A 20,111-nucleotide genomic window follows, 5' to 3' on the forward strand; every position below is an offset into this window, starting at 1 on the left:
TGCTGAATGGGTTCCTGGGCTCCAGCACCTGGGATTCTGACTCAGTAGGGCTGAGTGGGGGAGGGCCCAGATTCTGAATGTTTAGTGGGTACTGAGGAGGTCTGGGGGGTATGAGGACAACACTTTCAGAAATACTGCCACACCCTACAAACCACGGGAGACTGTGGAATCTGAGAAACGAACTGAGGATTTGGGAGGGGAAGCGGGGGAGATGGATGAGCCTGGTGGTGGGCATTAAGGAGGGCACGTATTGCGTGGAGCACTGGGTGTGGTGCACAAACAATGAATCTTGGAACACTGAAAAAATAAAATAAAGTTAAAAATATATATATTGCTCTGTCCCTTGATCCTCAAAGTACGGTCTATGGCATGGCCTGAAAATGCTGCACACACAGAATCCCGGGCCCTCCGCAGACTTCCTGCGCCAGCTCTGGCACTCAAACAAGCCGCCCAGGTGATTTCGTGTTTACATTCCAGTTTGGACAGGTGCTGCCCAAGGTCAGTCGCTGCACAGAGCAGATGCTGTCATGGCTTCTTCATCGTTAAATGCATCATGTCACACGTGGGGCACCTGCCTTCTTAACACTGGAGTTCACAGAGCCCAGATCCGCTGGGTCTGCCCGCCTGGGGCTGACCTCACCTCTGCCCCTCACCACAGCATGCTGCAGGGCTGGGCCTCCGAGAGCCTGCCACCTTTATGCTGTATGCACCAGCTGGCAGAACAGTCTGGAATATTCCAAGTCCCCAGAGCCAGCACTTGTGCTCCCTGAGACAAGAACAGCCCCTAATCCAGCAATTCCAAGCAAACTCAAGTGTGCCCCAGCCCAGCACCCCAGACCTGAGCTGCCTCCACGGCTTTGCTGGGGATGAAGATCCGAGGAAAGGCATACATAGCTCCCTGCAAGGGGTTGCAATGAATTCCCGGGACTTGGTTAAACAGGTCTTCCGTCAGCTTAGCCTTTTTGGCCAGATTACCCAGGACAGACTCTTTCTCCTGAGGAGACACAGAAAACACAGGAGTCAGAATATCTCTGGGCATCATGGAATGGCTCCAGCCACTAGAAATGGTCTCTTCAATGCGGGGGCAACGGAGCAGCAGGGTGAAAAGTGAGCTCGTGTGTGCATGAATACAGCAAACCAGGGAGGTGGGCGAAACACATCCACCTCCAGGAACTTCTTCCCTGGGTGCTCAGCCCCGAAGGCTGCCCACAGCCCCAGGGCACACAAAGCACCCAAGTTCAGGGGGTTCTGGGCAATAGGTAGATCCTATATAGGTTATGTCATGGCTTCTGTTCTTGTATAGGAGGTCCTTCCTGAAAACAAGAAAACCCCATCCCAGCCCAGAAGTGTGAATGGACTTGGCCCTGGATGGAATGCTCTAGAACATGCTTCTAAGAGATGGCCCAAACTCTTTATTTTGGGCGCCATTCTCAGCCTGTGTGCTGTGCATAGGGCACGTGACCCAGGCAAAGCAAATCAGTGACTGGCTCAGAGGTGAACCATTTCCAGGACTGCCGCTGCACCGGGGAATGAAGCTGTGGCCTGCAGGTGAATGAAACATGGTCCACGCATACAAGGGAGTATCAATCAGCCTTTAAAGGGAAGCAAATTCTCACATGCTATGACACAGATGTACCTTGAGGGCATTACGCTGAGTGACATAAACCAGTCACAAAAAGACAAATATTGTATGGGTCCACTGAGACGAAGTACCTAGAAGAGTCCCAGTCATAGAGACAGAAAGCAGAACTGAGGTTTAGCAGGGGCTGGGGGGACAGGGAAATGGGGGAGTTGGTGTTCAATGGAGACAGAGTTTCAGTTTGGGATGAGGAAAACGTTCTGGGGATCAAGAGTGGTGACGGCTGTACAGCAGTGTAAATGGATTTTATGTACTAAACTGTTCAGCTTTTTAAAAATGGTTAAAATGGTAAATTTTACCTTCTGTGTCTTTTACCACATTTTAAAATAATGCGAGCCTGGAACAGCTGGGAACTGACTTTTGGTTACATGACCCACACATTTTGTTTAAACTAGCTGGCTGGGTTTTTTTCCCTTGCAGCTCAAAGGGTCTGAGTGGATCACTTCGAGCTGCAAGGACAGCGGTTAGGCCAAAGGCAGGCCTATGGCCTGGAAGCAATGCCAGGCCCATCATTTCTTCTTTTCAGTTTAGTAACAGAAGCCCCCGCCCAGGTTTCTCAGGACGCAAGGCCTTACCCTCGGGGTGTCGGCCCACCCGTGTCCATGTGCTCACAGGTGACAAAGAAGAGGTCCTCCATTTCAGAGCATCTTCACACGTTTTAATTAACCTCATGCGGTGGTTCAGGTGCAAGAGGAGCCATGAGCGCCCCCGGGAGGCCATCTGGAGAGAGGCTGGCCATGGTGACCCAGAGTCAAAAGCGAATGCTCAGGACCCGGGCTGTGGCAGTGACACAGAGGGGCCACAGGACACGGCGACTCACCCTGTGGAACTGCTCGAAGGATTCTTCTCCAGGCACTGGGGGGTTCACGACGATGTCCATGGCAGCCTGCCCAGACACTGGTGGGCACAGCCGCACGGAGAGCAGCTTCACCAGCTGGCCTTTGATCTCAGGATGCAGGTTGATCACCTCCATGTAGCCTCCTCTGTAGCCACACCTGCAGGGGTGAAGAAGGGAGAAGGACCCACCAGTCACAGAGAGGCCTCAACTACGGGCAGTCGGTCAGCCAGAAAGTTCTGTAAGCATCCCCATGCCTAACACTGAGTGGCCAGGTGTGGCCGAGTTCTTCGCAATGGAAGGTGAACGGCAGTGACATGGGCAAAGTCCATATCACTTCCTTATAAGGAAAAAGCATGCTCTCCCCTCTTTTTTCTTGCCTTTTTCCCACTTCCCGAGACATGGAGATGCTGGAGGAGCAGCCGCAGTCTGGAGATGCCGCATGTCAACAAGGCAGAGGCCTCCTCCGTGAATGACCTCAAGGTCAGCCTGTCCTGACCTCCCCTGCCTTTGGGCTATTACGTCACAGACAAATACACTTTCACCTTGTTTTAGCCCCTGTACTTAGGGGCCTCTTTGTTAAAGCAGCTTCGTCTGAGGCCTAGCTAATACAACAGCCCACAATTCAGGCCCACACTGGCTCCAGGGACGGGTCCAAATTCACTGGGGCCATGAGCAGAGCCTGAAGACTTCTGCTGGAACCTCCTGCTGCCCCAAAACAAAGTCAACCCAAAGGACAGCAGAGCTGAGAAAGACAATGAGACCAAGCAAGAGAGCAGAGACCAGGCCCATCGGCATCTTCAAGACTCATGGCTTCTCACCGACATTCTTTAAAAAAAAAAGAAAAAGCCTCCTTGGTATAGGTCAGTTCGGGTGGACTTTCCATTAGTTGTCACCACAAGGATCCTGACTGATACAGAGTCAAGTCACATGAATGGGAGCGGAGATATGCACTGAGTTAAAAAAAAACAAAAAACCTTTCAGAATGAACTCGGCCCAAGCAGTCACACTTTCCAGAGCCATGCCCCCTCTTCTGGCCTGTGATAGGTAAGTTCAGACGAATGACCACAGAAACGCAGACTCCCTGAGGCAGGAACCTAGTTTCACCCTCCTCTGTGTACCCGATACCCTCAGCCTCAGAGCCCCTGACCCAACGAGACACTCAGTAAAATGCCACTGGAATCAGCCTGCAGAACTGACCCGGCAAAGGCAAGTTCCCATCTCAGCTCTCAGCTGCGTCTTTGGAAGCAAGAAGATAAATTCTGGAATCTCGGAGAGGTTTCCCCTAACAGAGGCTGAAAGAAAGAACTTCCTGACTAATCCTTGGCTGATGAGCAGAAAATCCACTTGAGAAGAGCAGTCTAATCTCAAGTGAGCAGATCTGAGGACTGCAGGGCCTAACTCAGGACACCTATGTCCAGGAGACTGTTAAAAGGGTAATCAATAACACAGACGGACAGATGGCTAGTTATGTGATAAAAACACTGGAGCGTGAAAAATGAGTTCACAGAGAACAGACTTATTTAGGAAAAGAGCTACACAGCACATGAGTCTAGCAAAGATAAAGCACTGCTAGGACGTGGACCAGAAGACCAGCATGAATTAACCCCTGCCCACATCAAATAAAGCCAGATGGGCGGTCATCCCAAAGGTACAGCTGTCGCCATCTGGCCAAAATATTTTTCCCAGCTTCACAGTTCCACTGGCTTCCAGCTTAACAAGGGAGACTCCTCCCCCATCCTTACACCTGGTGCATAAAAGAACCCTCCCCCGCCAGTGTAGGCGGGGGCATGAATGCCCTAAACTTCCCTTCTCAGCGCTTTTGCAGTTTCTCCTTTTCTCCCCCACCTTCTGAGCAGTGAGGGCCTAGATCAGTCTCTAGACCTCCTGTCTATCTACACTCCCTCCCTGTGGGACGTCCAGGCTCAGAGATCTAACAACATACTCACCGCATCTCCCAAACTTCAATCAGCAGGCTATCGGCCCTGAGCTGGGGACTCACACATCCATCTCTACCTGGACATCCAATGGGCATTTGAAAATTTAACAGATCAAAAAAACAACTCCCATCTTTCCCCCAAATCTGCTTCAGCCACAGCCTTCCTCATCCACTGATGGCAACTCCATCTTCCCTGTTGTTTGAATAATAAAAAACTTGGGAATGAAACTTGCCTCCTCTCTCACAAGTCCATCAAGTCCACTCCACCTTCAAACACATCAGGACCCAGGGTCTCCCCTGCCTCTCTGTCCTGGCCCACAGTACCTCACTTGGCTGCAAGTCTCTGTTCCTGCCCCTACAACACAGCAACCAGACAGCGTTTAGTAAAACGTTCAGTCAGGTGAGTTCACACCCTGCTCTCATCTTCCAAGGGCTCCCATCTTGCCCAGTGATCTGGACTCCCAGGACTTCTTTGGTCTCAACAACTGCCACTTTCCCCCTCATGCACTGCTTTTCAGCCCCATTTCCCTGAACATTCCAGGCATGTCTCAGGGTTAAAGCACACGCTGTTCCCTCTCTTAGAATGCTCCTCCCTCAGATACCTGCACAGCTCCCTCCTTCCTCCTCAGCGACCCTGCCCCTACCACCTGGCACTCCCATTTCTTAGGTTTTTGTCCACCTGACACACGACTTTGTCTATTGCCTCTCTCTCTTCACTAGGCCCTAGGTGTTCGGGGCAGGGACTGCCACAGTTTGCTGGCTGCTGTCCCCTCAGGGCCGAGATCAGTATAGGACTCACAGCAGGTCATCCGTAAGCATTAGCTGGATGAACCACGACAGGAGTGAAGCAGACTCTGCCCCCAGTGCTAGGGTGGGGGGCACAGACAGCTTGCTTCCCTGGCCTCATGGCATTCACACACTTAACCTGCCTTCCCAGGCCACTCAAGATTCCAATGCTGGAGCCGCAGCCACAGGGCTGGCAGAAAACACTAGCACCGGAAGCTGTTGTAGGCCCGGCTTTCATCTGCATCATTTACTGTGCTCACGTTTCTTTCGAGCAGGACCCTATTTTTTAAGAACCTTTCTGCACAAGGGCCGTCCTCACACCACAGGGCTCTCCTGGCGGCGGGGGGGGGGGGAGATGTGGCCTGACTCCTTCCTACTTCTTGGATCAGCAGACGCTGTCGTAAGGGTGTTCACTGGCTGTGGGGCAGGGCAGAGCAGCGCTGGTATGGGGCAGGCCCAGAGGCAGCGGGAGGGAGGTAGAAGCCGACGTACTCGCCCATGTAGCCCTTGGAGGTAGAGTGGAAGGATGCAAGCTCCACGTTGCTGGAGTACTCGGGCCCCATCTCGTAAAGCACCTTCTTAAAGGAGTGGAATCTGCAGTCTGGAGAGTACACGTTGTCCTGGTACACCTGGGGGAGAGGACAGGACAAGGACAGTCACCCAATTTCCCCAAGAGGCCCGAGCCCATGCAGGCTGCCAACCAGGGAGGGCACGGGTGCTCAGGCTCAGCCTAGTATGCTATGAAGCCCAACCTCTGATGCTATTTCCAAAACGAGCCATACCAAAGGAACCTTCCAGAACATGTCAGGAGGAAAGGCTTTTGGGCTGTATGTCCATTTGATTTCTCCCATTCACCCACACTCAACTCCACCCAACCTCCAGACCTTTCTCCCTCATCTGACCTATGATGGCATCAGGGACTCCTATTGGCCCAAGCAAGTTTTCTCCCTCAATGTTTACCCTCTTTCCATAAGACTAATAATGAAAGCAGTTCATGTAGCTGTCCTCTGACCCTGTCCCCACTTGAAGAGCCGAATGTGTTGCTCTCTTGCCCATTATGCCCACATCCTCATTTGGAACCATTCTGTTTTTTCTGTCCATCTCACCGCCAGCCTTCAAGACTGTACACATGAGCGACGCCCACACATACTTCCTTCCTGTCCATATAGTCTACCTTCAGCAGGCAAGCACCCTGCTCTGCCCTTGGAGATGAGCTTCCCACACTCATGTTGGAGCTTAGGGAACTGAGGCTTTCGGGGACCCTGTGGGCCCACGGGGAGTCAGCCCAGCTCCACCTTCAACAAGCTAGGCACAGCCCTCCTTCTCTTCCTCCCCCCACCCCTTCCCACACGGGAAGGGGAGGAGGTCTGCGCACCGCACCAAGGTCACTCTGCTGCCCCCTCTCTCCTTCAGAAATGAAGATTTTTAACACCTGATACTAATATAACCCTGTATGTTAACTATACTGGAATTAAAAACAAAACAAAACTTTAGACCCATCTGCTAATCATGGCAACCATTCAGTGGATAAGCTGTGATTGTGTGAGTATGAGTGTGTGTATGCACGTGGGGGTTGGAGAGTGTTCCTCTAGTGAGGAAAGAAATGAAACCAATGTGGTAGAAGCAACCACTGACCAGAAATTACGCATAAGTGAAGAAACGAAAATTGAATTTGACAAGCCTGAGTTTCTTCCTCACAAAGCAGGAAAAGAATGGGCAGCCTCGGCTCCACAACTGGGGTTTCGAGGAGCAGCAATCATGAAATTAAGATTCCCCTCCCCCCCAACAGGCTGCTATAAATGGGATGGTAAACAGAGAAGCACACGCAGGCACACGAATGCAGCAGTATGCCCACCCAGCATCCACTCTCCCCTCCAGAGAGTCCCTCCACTTGCCCTCAGGAAGACTGCTCCCCTGCTCTCAGAGGCAGAGACCTCACCCCTTGCCTGGGGCCTGGTTAGTTTGCATACTACAACCACTGGCCAAAGTGACTGGTTCAGTGAGGGGTGTGTGACCCAAGCTGCACCAACGAGGCTCGAGGTTCGATTCTGAGACTTTTGTGGGAATCACCAGGAGGAAATGCTCTTTCTAGGCTGGGAAGAAAGCAGGGCTAAGTGTGAAGCCAACGAGGAAGCCGAGAGAATCTGAGATAGGGTTTGAGCCCCGGGACTTAACCCACACCTGTTATGTCTACCATCCTTTTTAAAGTGGTTTGGGTTAACTTTCTGAAGTTTATAACCAAAGACCCAAACCAATATAGAGATGATTTAGGTCACCGTCTCATAGGCTGGCACATCCTCACCTTTGGTGAGAGTCACTCCTCCAACACCTAGAAAGTTCTCTCTGGCTACACAAGAGTCAAGTCTGGCTCTCTCCCTCAGAAGAGAAAGCTCAGCCTCACTCCCCACAGAGGAGAACGCTGAGCAACTCTTACCTCGTCAGCCAGGAGAAAGAGCTTCTCTTCCCAGGCAAAGTGAATCACATCTTCTATGCACTTTCTGCTTTGTACCTGACCTAAAAAAAATCCCCAACAAAACCAGAATGCAGCTTGTAATGCTGTTTAAATTGTCCCTTGGAATGAACCCCACCAAGAATCACTCAGGTGTTCTGTGTTCCCACATGACCCTTTGGGATCACCCTCCCTAGTTACTGCTCCTGACAAGGCGTAGTCAACCTCTAGGGACCCCTGAGTGTTGGCCCCACCTGTCTGACTCACTTAAGCCAGGCACATGGAGGGAGATGTGTTTCACACTCAACTCGGGAGGGGTATGTGTGTGTGTACGCGGGGGAATGTCTGTCTGGGCTAGAGCCCAGAACAGGCAAACAAACCTGAAGGGTTCAGTGAATCAGCTCTGCGGCCCCCACACCTTACCACACACCAACAGCAGCCAATGGAGAGATCACACTGGCTGATGGAGAGTTCCCACAACGTCTCAAAGAGGCATACACAAGCTCCGTGAGTCAGGACAAGGTCTGTGCGGCTCATCGGCTTCCTTAAAGCCAATACTCAGCAGGTGCTCAGGAAGTATTTGCAGAGTGTGTGCTGAACGAACCAGCCTGAGCACCAGCTCTGGGGTCTCCTGTCAGGGGCCACGTGGGAGCTATGCATCGCTGACTGAGGATGGGGAGCGCGTGGCAGTCTTCCCTTCGAGGTCTCCCCTGGAGAACTTGACTCAACATGAACAGTGGAAAATACCTCCCCCCGCAATGTTACAGAAATGAGTACAAAAAGCAAAACGGTCCTCTCCCAGTTCACAGGAAATGCCACGGGTTGAGGTGGGGAAGGAATAAATGCTGCAAGGTGGAAATGGTCTGAACTCTTCTCCTGTTTCCTGACACCTACTACTGGTGTGGCAATGGGAGTGTGAGAGTTGCTCCCATACCCTGCAGGGAACAACACTACAGTCAAGCTTGCTGACTACTTACCAAAGAAGGCTGCTTCCTTACTATGCATGTATGTGAGTCTACGGATATTACTTGTAACTATGTGCATATGTATATATGTGTTTAATATGCACATTATTTATATACATGTATGTACCTTGATGCAGAGCAATACGTAGATTATGTTACATTTTTGTTAAAAATAAAAACACTGGGGTGTCTGGGTGGCTCAGTGGGTTACGCCTCTGCCTTCAGATCGGGTCATGATCTCAGGGTGCTGGGATCGAGCCCTGATCGGGCTCCCTGCTCAGCAGGGAACCAGCTTCCACCCCTCCCCCGCCTGCTTCTATGCCTACTTGTGATCTCTTTCAAAGAAATAAATAAAATCTTTAAAAAATAAAAATACCTACATTCTTCCCTGTATGAGAATATTAAGAACACGTGTGGAAAAAAGTTGTGTCTTACGAGAGAACGGTATGATTCAACCAGATCTCAGCTCTGAACTATCAAAACAATGAATCAACTCCTTTACTATAGGTTCAACTCTCCTCTTGCCAAGCAAATGCCAAACCGGGCTTCCTATGAAGCTCAGCATTCTGGGATTCCGGAAAGGCAGCGGCCCTGGATTGTACAAGGAACCAGCCACTGTTCCCACAGACTGACAGGTGGTGGCTACCTGGGGGGGCCGGGCCTGCTTGCAAACCCTGCGAGGCTTGCCTCTGATCCCACAGACTATCCTGTTAGAAAGCAAACGAAGATCTGAGCAGCAAGAATATCAAAACCACAGGCACGTAGTGCCAAGGAGCGTGAAAAGAGGAACTAAGTAAGGACCAGGGCCTCAGAAAGATCCATTATATGCAAGTAATTTCACTGAGGTGTGCAGTGCAGACCTGAGGACAAGGACAGAGCTTGTTTCTCTCTAGTGCCTGGGAGTCACTCAGAACATGCCCCAGAGCCAGTGGCTGGTTACACACATGTGGTGGTATCTAAGGGACCAGGACACAGCTGTGCCCAGCAGGGGGAGACATGAGGCCACCTTACAGAAGGGATGGCTTGGGACACAGAAAGGCTGGAGAGGGGTCTTCCAGAGGCTGAGCCAAACCAAAGCCAATTTCCCAAACCTAATGAGAAAATCTGTTTGTTTTTGTTTTTATTTGACAGAGAGATCACAAGCAGGCAGAGAGGCAGGCAGAGAGAGAGGAGGAAGCAGGCTCCCCGAGAGAGCAGAGAGCCCGATGCGGGGCTCAATCCCAGGACTCCGAAATCATGACCTGAGCCGAAGGCAGCGGCTTAACCCACTGAGCCACCCAGGCGCCCCAGAAAATCTGTTGTTTGAGCCTGCCCAGGGTCCTTCTCTTCTTTGAGTAACAGAGCTCAGCTGTTCTACAGGGAATTGCCTCTCTCTGCACTCCAGCAGGGGCATGGGACACATACATGGCCAGAATCTTGGTGATTTGAGTGGTTCAGGGACAGGCAGGTGAACCTACTTGGGCCAAAGAGAACCTGGCCTGGAATTTTTGTTTTAAAACTTTGGGCAATGCTCTCCGGGGAGGTCGCTCAGCGGGCAGACCAGGGCTAGAGCTGCTGAAGGTCACTCCAAGGACAGAGACTTCCTGGGAAGGACTCCAACCCAGACCTGGGGAAGTGATGGAGGTTCCTAGGGCAAGGATGCTGATTCAGGTGGACTGCTTTATCCCTGGTCTTTACAGTTCTAGGATCCAAACCCTTCAGCCTTGAGCTACATTTCTGTCTTAAAACTCAGAGTCCTGGCTTATCATTCCACTCCATCTTGACACCTTTCAGCCCAAGTGGTCACAGCGTGTGGTCCAGACAAGATACCCGGCTATCTCAGGTAGGTTTCTATTTTCCATTCCCCATCTTCCAAGAGCTGACTGGTCTTTCACACATTTAGAACCCAGAGAGCAAAACCAGCCTCTGCCCATTCATGAAGTCACTCTTTAAAAATTACTCATATTAATATACATTCACATGATCCCTTTACCTAAAATAATGAAGTCTTTAATGCAAATATTTCTTCCCAGACAGCCAGCTGATATAGTAAATGCCTGGCTACAAAGTTACCGACCCTCTAATAGAAACTAGGCATACAGAGTATTTCCCAAAATATAGGACCTGCTAACCCAAGTTTGGACCAGTAGCATCAGCATCACCTGGGAGCTCATTTAGAAAAACAAATTCTCAAGCTGCAGCCCTGCCTGATAACATCAGAGTACCTTGGAGCGGGGTCCAGCAGTTTGTTTTTTAACAAGCTACAGTCTGAGAACCACTGTCCCAGGGTAGTGGTTCTCCTTCAAGGCACAGGGAATACTGACTGATGGGGGTGGGGTGGCAGGGTAGGGGGGTGCATACCCAGAGACTCTGGCAGGCAGCCCTGCCTTTGGCATTTTTTTTAAAAGCTCCCTTTGTGATTCTAATGTGCAACCTCAATAGAGAGCCCAGCTGTAGTCATTTTCCTTCCTCCCGCATTCTGGTTAGACTGCGCCCCTACCTCCAGGGAGCTGATGTACATAAATGAGTGTCCCAGCCAGCCGCACCCATTTTCTGCACTCTGGAATTCAAGTGCTGCTTTCAGCTGATTGAAGCATCATTTGATGTTCCAAAGAAGCAGACTCCACAATCAACTCCAATGCGATTTGGCCCTGACCCAATTTATCTCAACAAAGGAGGAGAGAGGAGCCCTTGTTCTCAGCATCCAAATAGCAGTGGGGGCAAATGAAGCCAGTGGCCCAGAAAGATCAAAACAGGGAGGGCTGGGCGTTTGGTGGGGGTTTTCGTTTTTGTTTTTAAATATGTAAAAATAGGAGTGCTTTTCGACTTCTGGAAGCAGGGTGTTTCAGTTTGTTTGCTGTTGTTTTTAACAAGGCATTTCCTCCTCAAGTCTCAAAGTACACTAGTAACGCTGTGTCAAAGATAAACAAAAACGCACACACCAGCATTCTGACGACTGGTTCAGCAAAACAACTAGGAGTAAAGGTAAAGTGAGGCCTGTGATTAATGGGAACAGGCTGTGCATAATTAACCTCAAGGAGAGTCTTGGCAAATGCAAGAAAGCTGGGAGCAGAGAGAACATCACATTAACTCTTTAGTGACCAGACATGTAGGACACCAGCTGCCCTGCCCCTACCGCCCAAGAAACTGGCAAAGAAGTGGGGCACAGACCTGTGGGGTTCCCGGGGTTGATGATACACAGCACCTTGGGGTCACAGTGGTCTTTGGCCTCCTGCACGGCCCGCCGGAGCTCATTCACATTTAGGGCCCAGCAGTTCTCCTCATCCAGGTAATAGTTCACCTGGATGGCATCGAGCTCAGAGATGACGGCCGAGTAGAGGGGGTACTGTGGGATGGGGATCATCACACCGGTCCGCGACTTGCCACCCCCGGACACCAGGATCTTCAGGATTGTCTGCAACAGAGAAGTCACGGCTTCCAGGAACCCTGCCCATCTCCACCCTTTGTGGGCTGCCAGGAAGACTCCCCCAGAGGCCCCGACCCTAGCCTTTTACCAGCCACCCCGCTGCCTTCCTTCAGTGCAGCCCCATGTGAGCTGCTTGACTTCCCTGAGTCACGCTGCCCCCATCTTTAAAACGAGGTCTGCTGTGAGGAGTAAGCAAAATGAAATGCTTTCAAGTTCTTAACAAGGTAGTTAAAACACTCAATGCCTATGTTTTTTGAAGAGGCCTTTTGAAACAGTAGTCCACAAACTGGCCCTGTCTTTGCCCTTAAGTTCATTCTGTACGTCCTGGAGGGGAGGAGGGCCAGCAATCTGTCTTGTTAGTAATTACCGGTGCCCAGGCAGACCCTGAACAAGGAAGGGATTGTCGAATCAGGATAAAATACCTATGTACTACCACCAGGTGGCGCTTCAACCTGGTTGTTTCCCGGGCCGTGTGGCTCAAGGTTTGCAGGACTCCTGAGAAACCAGGCCACCTGAACCCCATGGGGATATGGGTGGAGGTGGCAATAACTGACTGCAAACCCTGTTCTGGAAGAGTTCCCACCTTACACACAGGCCAGTTCCTCGCTGCAAGAATGCCACTGGACTCAGAAGCTCAACAACTTGATTCTTTTCACAAAATCCTGAGGACACCTCCTTCGGCTGCTCTAGGACCTCTGCGTGTATGTGGGCTTCTCTGGGAATTGAGAGGCCTTGACAGCACAACACAGTGGAAGATGTGACGGTTGGAGACCTGAGCCCCAACACTGAAACCCCAACTGTCACAAGAGGCTGACTTAAAGACGGCAGCGCATGTAATGTTGCTGGGCCCGTTTCCTGGGCTCCAGTAAGAGCTGAATGCATCTGAAAGGATTAAAGCACTCAACGAACAGGAGAAACAAGAGCCTTGGAGGTCAAAAGACCAAGATGACCCCATCAAAGGAAGGGTCCGCACACACTCCCTGAGGAGAGAAAATAAAGGAATTGAAGGCACCAGCACTGATGAGGCTTAGGAAGGAGCATGCTCCAGAGGATCGCAAGACCACAGCTCCCTCAGACCCGGGACTTCAGAGCCCTTCTGCTAAGCACATTTTGACAACAGTCCCTCTTCACCCCGCCCACAGCTGACCCCCAGCCCAAGCCACCTCCTCCCTCATCTCCTAAACACTCCCTCACATCCATCATCCCCTTCCCAGCCCAAGTTAAAACTTAACATAAATCTAATTATCCCCTATCCATCCGTCTCTCCCCCCACCTTCAAATGCTTCAATGGACATTGTTCTTAGGACAATGACCTAAATCCTCAGCATGGCCACTAAGGCCCTGTAGGACTCAGGCCCCGGCTGCCTCTCTAGACCACGTCTGGAAACTCTGGCCCTTGCTACATGTGCTCACTCTGACTCTCCTTCTGCAAATGCGCAGCCTCTTTCCAGCTCACAGCCTCTGCACATGTTGACCTTCTGTTCAGAACACACTCTATCCCCTGCCTCCCCATTCATGCCTACATATCCCCCAGACCTCTGCTCAGTCATCCTTTGAGAAGAAACCTTTCTGCTCCCCACAACCACCCCCACACCCTGCTGCTCCTCCTGGGGCACTCTGTCCTCTTCACCCAGAAGAGAAACTGAAAGCTTGTGATATGACATTTATTTATGTGATATCAATGCTGGTCTGATCAGGCACTAGGGTGTAAGCAGAGGCCAAGTGTGTTCGGTTCCCACGGTCTCCCGAACACCTAGTACAGCACCTTGAGGAGGAGGAACACCAGCAGGAACTAAGCGAGAGAAAGGCCAATGCCACCAGAAAGACAGGCACCCTCGAGTGCCCATGGCTCCTCTCCAGCTGGACCTGCAGAGAGCCAACCCCTCCTCCCAGGCCTGTTTCTCCCTACTGGCACAGGCTCACATCCTTGTCCCTAACTAGGAAGGCTATTCTTCATGGGGGTAAACACTGGAGAGCAAGCCACCCTCACACGTACAGAAATGCCATCACTGGCTCCTGTGGTCAGGTAAATGTTGTCCGGGTCTGCAGGCACACCGCCATCTCTCCTGGTGATGTAGGCAGCCACGTCTTCACGGATGCAATTGACGCCCTGGCTAGCACTGTAAGACCCTGTAAGAGAGCAAGGAAGACAGTCACTAGAGGCAGGATGACTGGCTCTATGGAGTTGGCGACACCCATGTAATTACCTGGGGTGGGGACAGGGAGGTGGGAGGGGTTCTAGGACCCAACTCCCACTATTCTAGGCTGTGGAATCATGGCAGGCTGCTTAACCACCTATCCATCCACCCATCCACTCATCTGCTATCTATGTATTCGTCTACCTGCCCATCCACCTGTCCACCCACCTACCCATTCACACACTCAGTATTCACAGAGAAGCTGTTAGACGTCAAGCATTACTCCAGGTCCTGGCTTCCAATCAGTCAAATGTGCCCATACCTGTTTAATCCACCCTCCTGGGGTTTATACACTTTCTGTTAACATGTAATCGCTACTGCTAGACTTGCTGTGTCTTTATCACTGCTGCCTGCACAGGGTCCCACAAAGCCCGGAAGAATGGCAAGAGCCTTCTGCAGCACTGCACAAGTTCCGTGTCATGATCTGGTGAAGGTTACACAGGTGTGTACATGTGCAAAAACTATCCAAGCTGTATACTAATATTGGTTCATTTTATTATAGGTTTGGTAATATCTCTATAAAGAGTGTTGTTGTGTTTTGTTTTGTTTTGTTTTAATGTCAGGCCACTATTTTTAGGAAGAATTTGAGTATATATACTTGTGTAGGCACATCTGGTAGGAGTCCCAAAGTGGTGAGGGTGAGCTCTCTGGGGAAGTGAAGGGGAGGCCAGGCGTCAGGGGTGGGAGGCCGACTTTTCACTCTATATCCTTGGACACTGTTTGAATTTTACGCCACATTTAAAGAGAACCAGGCTATTCCTTCTAAGACTACTACAAACCCACCACCAGGAGGCTTAGGGCTTCATTGAGTATCAGTCCAGGCCCTGTACCCTGGAAGCCCTCGTTTGCCTCAACGTCTGTGCATCACTGGGCTCAGCCTTCCCTTCTGACCAGCTGCTAAGATGGAGAGGGAAGGGAGGGGAGCCTAGGCCAATTCTCTAAGGTCCCACGGGCAAACATGAACATGAATCAAGTCTGGGTGATGGGTTCAAGGTCTTTTGTTACATTATTTGGAGTATTCTACTGCATCTGAAATATTCTGCAAATTAAAATAATGGAGAGGTACAAATGCTGGTATTAGAGAATCCCTCCTCTACGGAGTGACTGACTTATTTCTGAGCTCCCATACTCAGAAACCTTTCCCTCTGCCTTCTCTCAATGCCCTCGCTTCTAATCCATGGGGCCTGTCCATTCCCACACCAGCCAAGCCTCCCCTTTTTCCTGCCTCTAGCTCACCCTCCTCGAGTTCCCAGGCCTTCACCCTTGGCAAGCTCCCTGCCCCTGCAGGCCACGGACCTTCCAGCCTTTCCTTCAGCCTTTCTGTTATGCTCCAAACCACACTGGTCCGTCAAAGCTCAACTCTAGTCTCTCTCTCGGGGCCGGTCATAAAGATGCCGACCCATACTGAGCCGCTCTCCTGACCTGCATTTTCCCCAGTTATTTACTGTAGACACATGAAGTCCGCCTCCCCATGCTGACTGTATGTTCCTTGAGGGCAGGGGCCATTACCTATTTCTTCTGTGCATCTCTGCTAGAACACCTATCCCCCTGCCTGGCCCACCCCACTACACCCCTGCTTAGGACCCACTGCCCTCAGACAGATGGCAACCTGCCTCCCAGGGCCTACAAACCGCCATCATCACCACCGCCCAATTTCCCAGCCCCATCACACCGCCCCATCCAGACCTCTTCACTGGATTACACTCCGTTCTCAAACCTCAGGGCCTTGGCACACAACAGTTCTTCTGGCTGGCATGCATTCGCAGGTTCTCTATTACTCACCATCCCCATGAATTTGAATCGTATTTGCTGCTTAAACCCTCCCTCTACATTAGAATCCCTAGTTACAGACCCACAGCATAACTCTTCTGCCTTTTCTCCAAGAACTCATGAAAACTAGAGATTAGTTTTTGTCTGAATTCTTTTTAATGTTTGTTTCTCCCAAATCCGATCATGAACTTTTGTGAGCATAGAAATTCCATCCACCTGGTTCACCAGTGTCCCTCAGTGCCTAGAGTGGTGCTCCGGGAGGGCTAGATAAGGACCTGCACCTCCCTGGACGTCTAGATTCCACCTTAATCCTATTAAGATCCAAGATACAACCTGAGAACTGAATTACTCCTGGAACAGAAAATGATGAACTCTATGAAGAATTTTAGGGGCGGCTGGGTGGGTCAGCTGGTTGAGCATCTGACTCCTGATTTTGGCTCAGGTCATAATCTCAGGGTTGTGAGACTGAGGTCCAAGTCCAGCTCTGTGCACAACAAATACCCAGTCTGCATGAGATTATCTCTCCCTCTTCCTTTGCCCCTCCCCATACTTGTGCATGCTCTTTCTCATATAAATAAATCAATCTTAAATTTTAAAAAAGTCGTTTTATTTTTTTAAGGATTTTATTTATTTATTTGACAGAGAGAGAAATCACAAGTAGGCAGAGAGGCAGAGAGAGAGAGGGGGAAAGCAGGCCCCCTGCTGCAGAGAGCCCCATGTGGGGCTCGATCCCAGGACCCTGAGATCATGACCCGAGCCAAAGGCAGAGGCTTAACTTAAAAGGCTTAACCTTAACCCGAAGGAAGAGCCACCCAGGTGCCCAAAAAAAGTCATTTTATTTTATTATTATTTTTTTAATATTTATTTTTTTTATAAACATATAATATATTTTTATTCCCCAGGGGTACAGGTCTGTGAATCGCCAGGTTTACACACTTCACAGCACTCACCATAGCACATACCCTCCCCAATGTCCATAACCTCACTCCCCCTTCTCCCAACCCCCCTCCCCCCAGCAACCCTCAGTTGGTTTTGTGAGATTAAGAGTCACTTATGGTTTGTGTCCCTCCCAATCAAAAAAAGTCATTTTAAAGGGCACGATTAAAACACATCCAGATGAGCTCTAAGACCTTGTGTATGTATTTAATAATCCCGACCTGGGTCAGGGCTGTCCTGGGCACACTGACATTTTCTATTTCCCTTACTTCTGTGGGCTGGTAGGCTTAGTTGACAGAACACCTCCCGCAGGATGACACTGCCCTACCTCTTGCAATGGGCAGGGACTGGTGGTGACCCCCAAGGACAGGGCCTCTCCACACCTGACAAGGGGCTTTAGCATATACATCCACCTCCTTCAAAAGCCCAGGAGCTGAGTAGAGTACTTCCTAGCTCAAGGAGGAGGAGAGAGGCTCAGGGAGTACCCACCTCACCTATCCTCAAAGGGTCCTCGGAACTCAGTGCAAGTCCCCAAAACCCCACACGCAGGCCAACTTTCCTCTTGCTGCAACACCCCAAGTGGGGACTCACATGAACGTGGCCTCCCCAACTCCTTTCCAAAGCCCTGGCTGACAGAGTTGCAAAAACTCGAGGCTTCCTGCAGGGAACAGAGAACCCCCCCCTCCCCGCCGTGGCAGACGGATTCCCATCAGGCATGCGGACGACAAACACTCCCTACCCTACCTCTCCTCGCAGCTTCCAGGAATCTTAGGCCCATGGCCACAGGGTCTTGGTGCCTTTGTCCTGGGCAGAGGGCACAGGAGGAGAGGAGCCTGCAGGCTGAGCCTTCGGGCTGCTGGGTTGTTCTCTGACAGCTTGTGGTTTCGGCCTTGCCATACAAGGTGCTAGCCCCCACCCTCCCCAGTCTGGCAGGCAGGAAAGCAAGGGGAGTTGGTCCCTTCCTGAGAGGGACACCCTGAAGGACAGTGACCAGACTCGGGCAGAGCATGGAGGGGTAACCACAGCAAGGAAAGTAAGCACAGGGCTCTCATTAAAGGGAAAGAGCAGAAAAAGGGAGGGGAGGGATAGGGGAGTGGCAGAGAAGCGGAACGTAGCCAAGCTACAAGAATCCCTCTCCCACGTTCCAGAGCATTCAGGCACGTGTCCTAAAAAAATTCTCAGAACAACTATTTTTCCTGGGGTGAGGAAAGTTGGATCCCTCTGTAGGCATGGGGCAAAGGAATGGGGCAAAAGCAAACAGAACAAAGAACAGGAGATGAGAACAAAGAGCCAGAGGCCCAGAGACTGGAAATCCATCTCAACAGCAAAGGGAGGGAGAGTATCATTTTCACATCTGCAGGGGCCAAATTCCAGGGCCTCCCTCCATGGAGTGCTCCCTCCTTAAGGAGGCAGATGGCTGGGCGTGGGCTTCCAGCAAAGGGGACCAAAGGCCAGGGAGGTGGGAACACAAGGAATGGGAGGGTGGACAGCACTGTCAGAAGGAAGGAAGCCATCACACAGGATTCACAGGCACCTCACAGGACTCCCCTTCCCCAATAACTGATCACCTCTTGCCATAGCAGTGACAGACAAGAAGACTGGACAAAGCCACGCACCGCACTTCATCTAGCCCGTCACTGAGGCCCATCACTGGGTTAAACCCTCCGCTCTGAGGGGTGTCTGGGTGACTCAGGTTACCCTGATTCTTTACTTTGGCCAAGAACATGACCTCAGGGTTCCGGGGAGTAGCTTGAAGATTCTCTCCCCTTGTCCCTGCTCATGCTCTCTAAAAAAAAATAAAACTTTAAAACAAACACACCAACGCTCTGCTGACAGAAGGGTCAATTACTCAAGCTGGCTCCCAGGTGTGAAACCAAACTCCAGGCCAACGGAGGCTCCTGCAGCTCAAGTGCCCTGATCCTCCAAAAGATGGCATTTACCTCACTGCTCAGCTAACAGGAGGTTAACAGAGCAGACACGAAGAGGAAGACTGTTTTTCATTTACTCTGCGTGTTACCATCCCGTACACATTCACACACTCACATGGATAACTCTCCCTTCGGGGCCAGGGCCCAAGCCCACGCTCAGGACACATGTTCATCTCATGCCCTCCGGGACCTGACTATGGGGGGCAGGGGGAGGGTGCTCACCCAGGCTGTTCCCACCACAAGCCTGTAGGATCCGCCGGGCTCGCTTCTTAGCATCTTCTGGGAAGCTGGGGCTGTCCAACAGGTTTGGGTAGGTGCAGAGTGCCATCACCTGGGGGAAGAGAGGCGTGGGCTGGGCTCCCAGCACCCCCAACCCCAGAGCCCCAGGAGGGCCATGAGGACCCTGAGCATGGACACTGTGACGACCACAACTCTGGTACATGCCTCTCCACGAGGGCTCCAGCCTGGGGGGAGCTTGGGGTGGCTGGGGAGGAGCATGCTGGGCTCTTTGCAGCAGGAGATGCTGAAAGGTGGGGTACATCATGACCTGGGCTTGGGACCCAAAGGGAGAGCTGCCAGAAGAGGAGCCGGGGAACAGGAAGAGCCTGCCCCTCAGTCCCTGGCCCTAACTCTTCCAAAGAGTTCGGCAGTTCACACACCCAAGGCCACAAGATCCAGGGGGCTCCTGAGCAGGGGCCAGGGCTGAGCAAACAGGTGAACCCCAACTGAAAGGAGCACAGACCCCTTCCTAACTCACAGACTGAGTGTCCTCCCCCCACACTCTCAACCCCTGCCCCCTTTCTCACCGTCATCCCCTTTCCTGGCCAGAACTGAAGGCCGGGTCAGTTTCCCCATCTCTATCACAGAGAAAATCACCCTAACCTCACAAATTAAGAGGATTAAACAAGGAAGTGTTTGCAAAAGTGCCGGTAAACCCCAGCTCACCGGGCAAGCCTAAGCTGGCAGCGCAAAAGCTGTGCCAAGAGCCCTGAGGGGACGCGAGGGCTCGTGGCTCTGACACCAGCTGGGTGACTTCAGGTGGGAGCTGGCTTCCTGGTGCCTCACTTCTTCATGAGTACAAGGGGCAGTGACCCAGCCTGCCCTCCTCCCACGGGCACTTGTGAAGAGGAGAGACGTGTGAAGGCTGTAGGATGCCAGCACCAGGCAGGAGACGCTGGATTTGCCACAGCCAGAGCCGGAGCCGGATTTGGGAACAAGTCAGCCAGCCAGAGGAGGCTGAGTCAGCAGGAGCCTCTTCAT

At 51.5% G+C, this 20,111-nt stretch overlaps 1 protein-coding gene across 2 annotated transcripts in view; it reads right to left on the reverse strand.

Moving 5' to 3' along the window:
• The window catches only part of GPT2 (glutamic--pyruvic transaminase 2), a 32,850-nt gene that overhangs the window by 4,489 nt on the left and 8,250 nt on the right, over nucleotides 1-20,111 (reverse strand). For both annotated transcript variants that reach the window (XM_047711077.1, XM_047711078.1), the window contains exons 4-10: nucleotides 19,074-19,182; nucleotides 14,016-14,149; nucleotides 11,764-12,007; nucleotides 7,634-7,713; nucleotides 5,692-5,828; nucleotides 2,460-2,634; nucleotides 839-994 (exon numbers count right to left, since the gene is read on the reverse strand). In XM_047711077.1, coding sequence (XP_047567033.1) covers nucleotides 839-994; nucleotides 2,460-2,634; nucleotides 5,692-5,828; nucleotides 7,634-7,713; nucleotides 11,764-12,007; nucleotides 14,016-14,149; nucleotides 19,074-19,182 — 1,035 coding nt within the window. The remainder of the gene's footprint in view (nucleotides 1-838; nucleotides 995-2,459; nucleotides 2,635-5,691; nucleotides 5,829-7,633; nucleotides 7,714-11,763; nucleotides 12,008-14,015; nucleotides 14,150-19,073; nucleotides 19,183-20,111) is intronic.

This window comes from Lutra lutra, chromosome 17 (assembly GCF_902655055.1).
Source record: "Lutra lutra chromosome 17, mLutLut1.2, whole genome shotgun sequence".
NCBI lineage: Eukaryota > Metazoa > Chordata > Mammalia > Carnivora > Mustelidae > Lutra > Lutra lutra.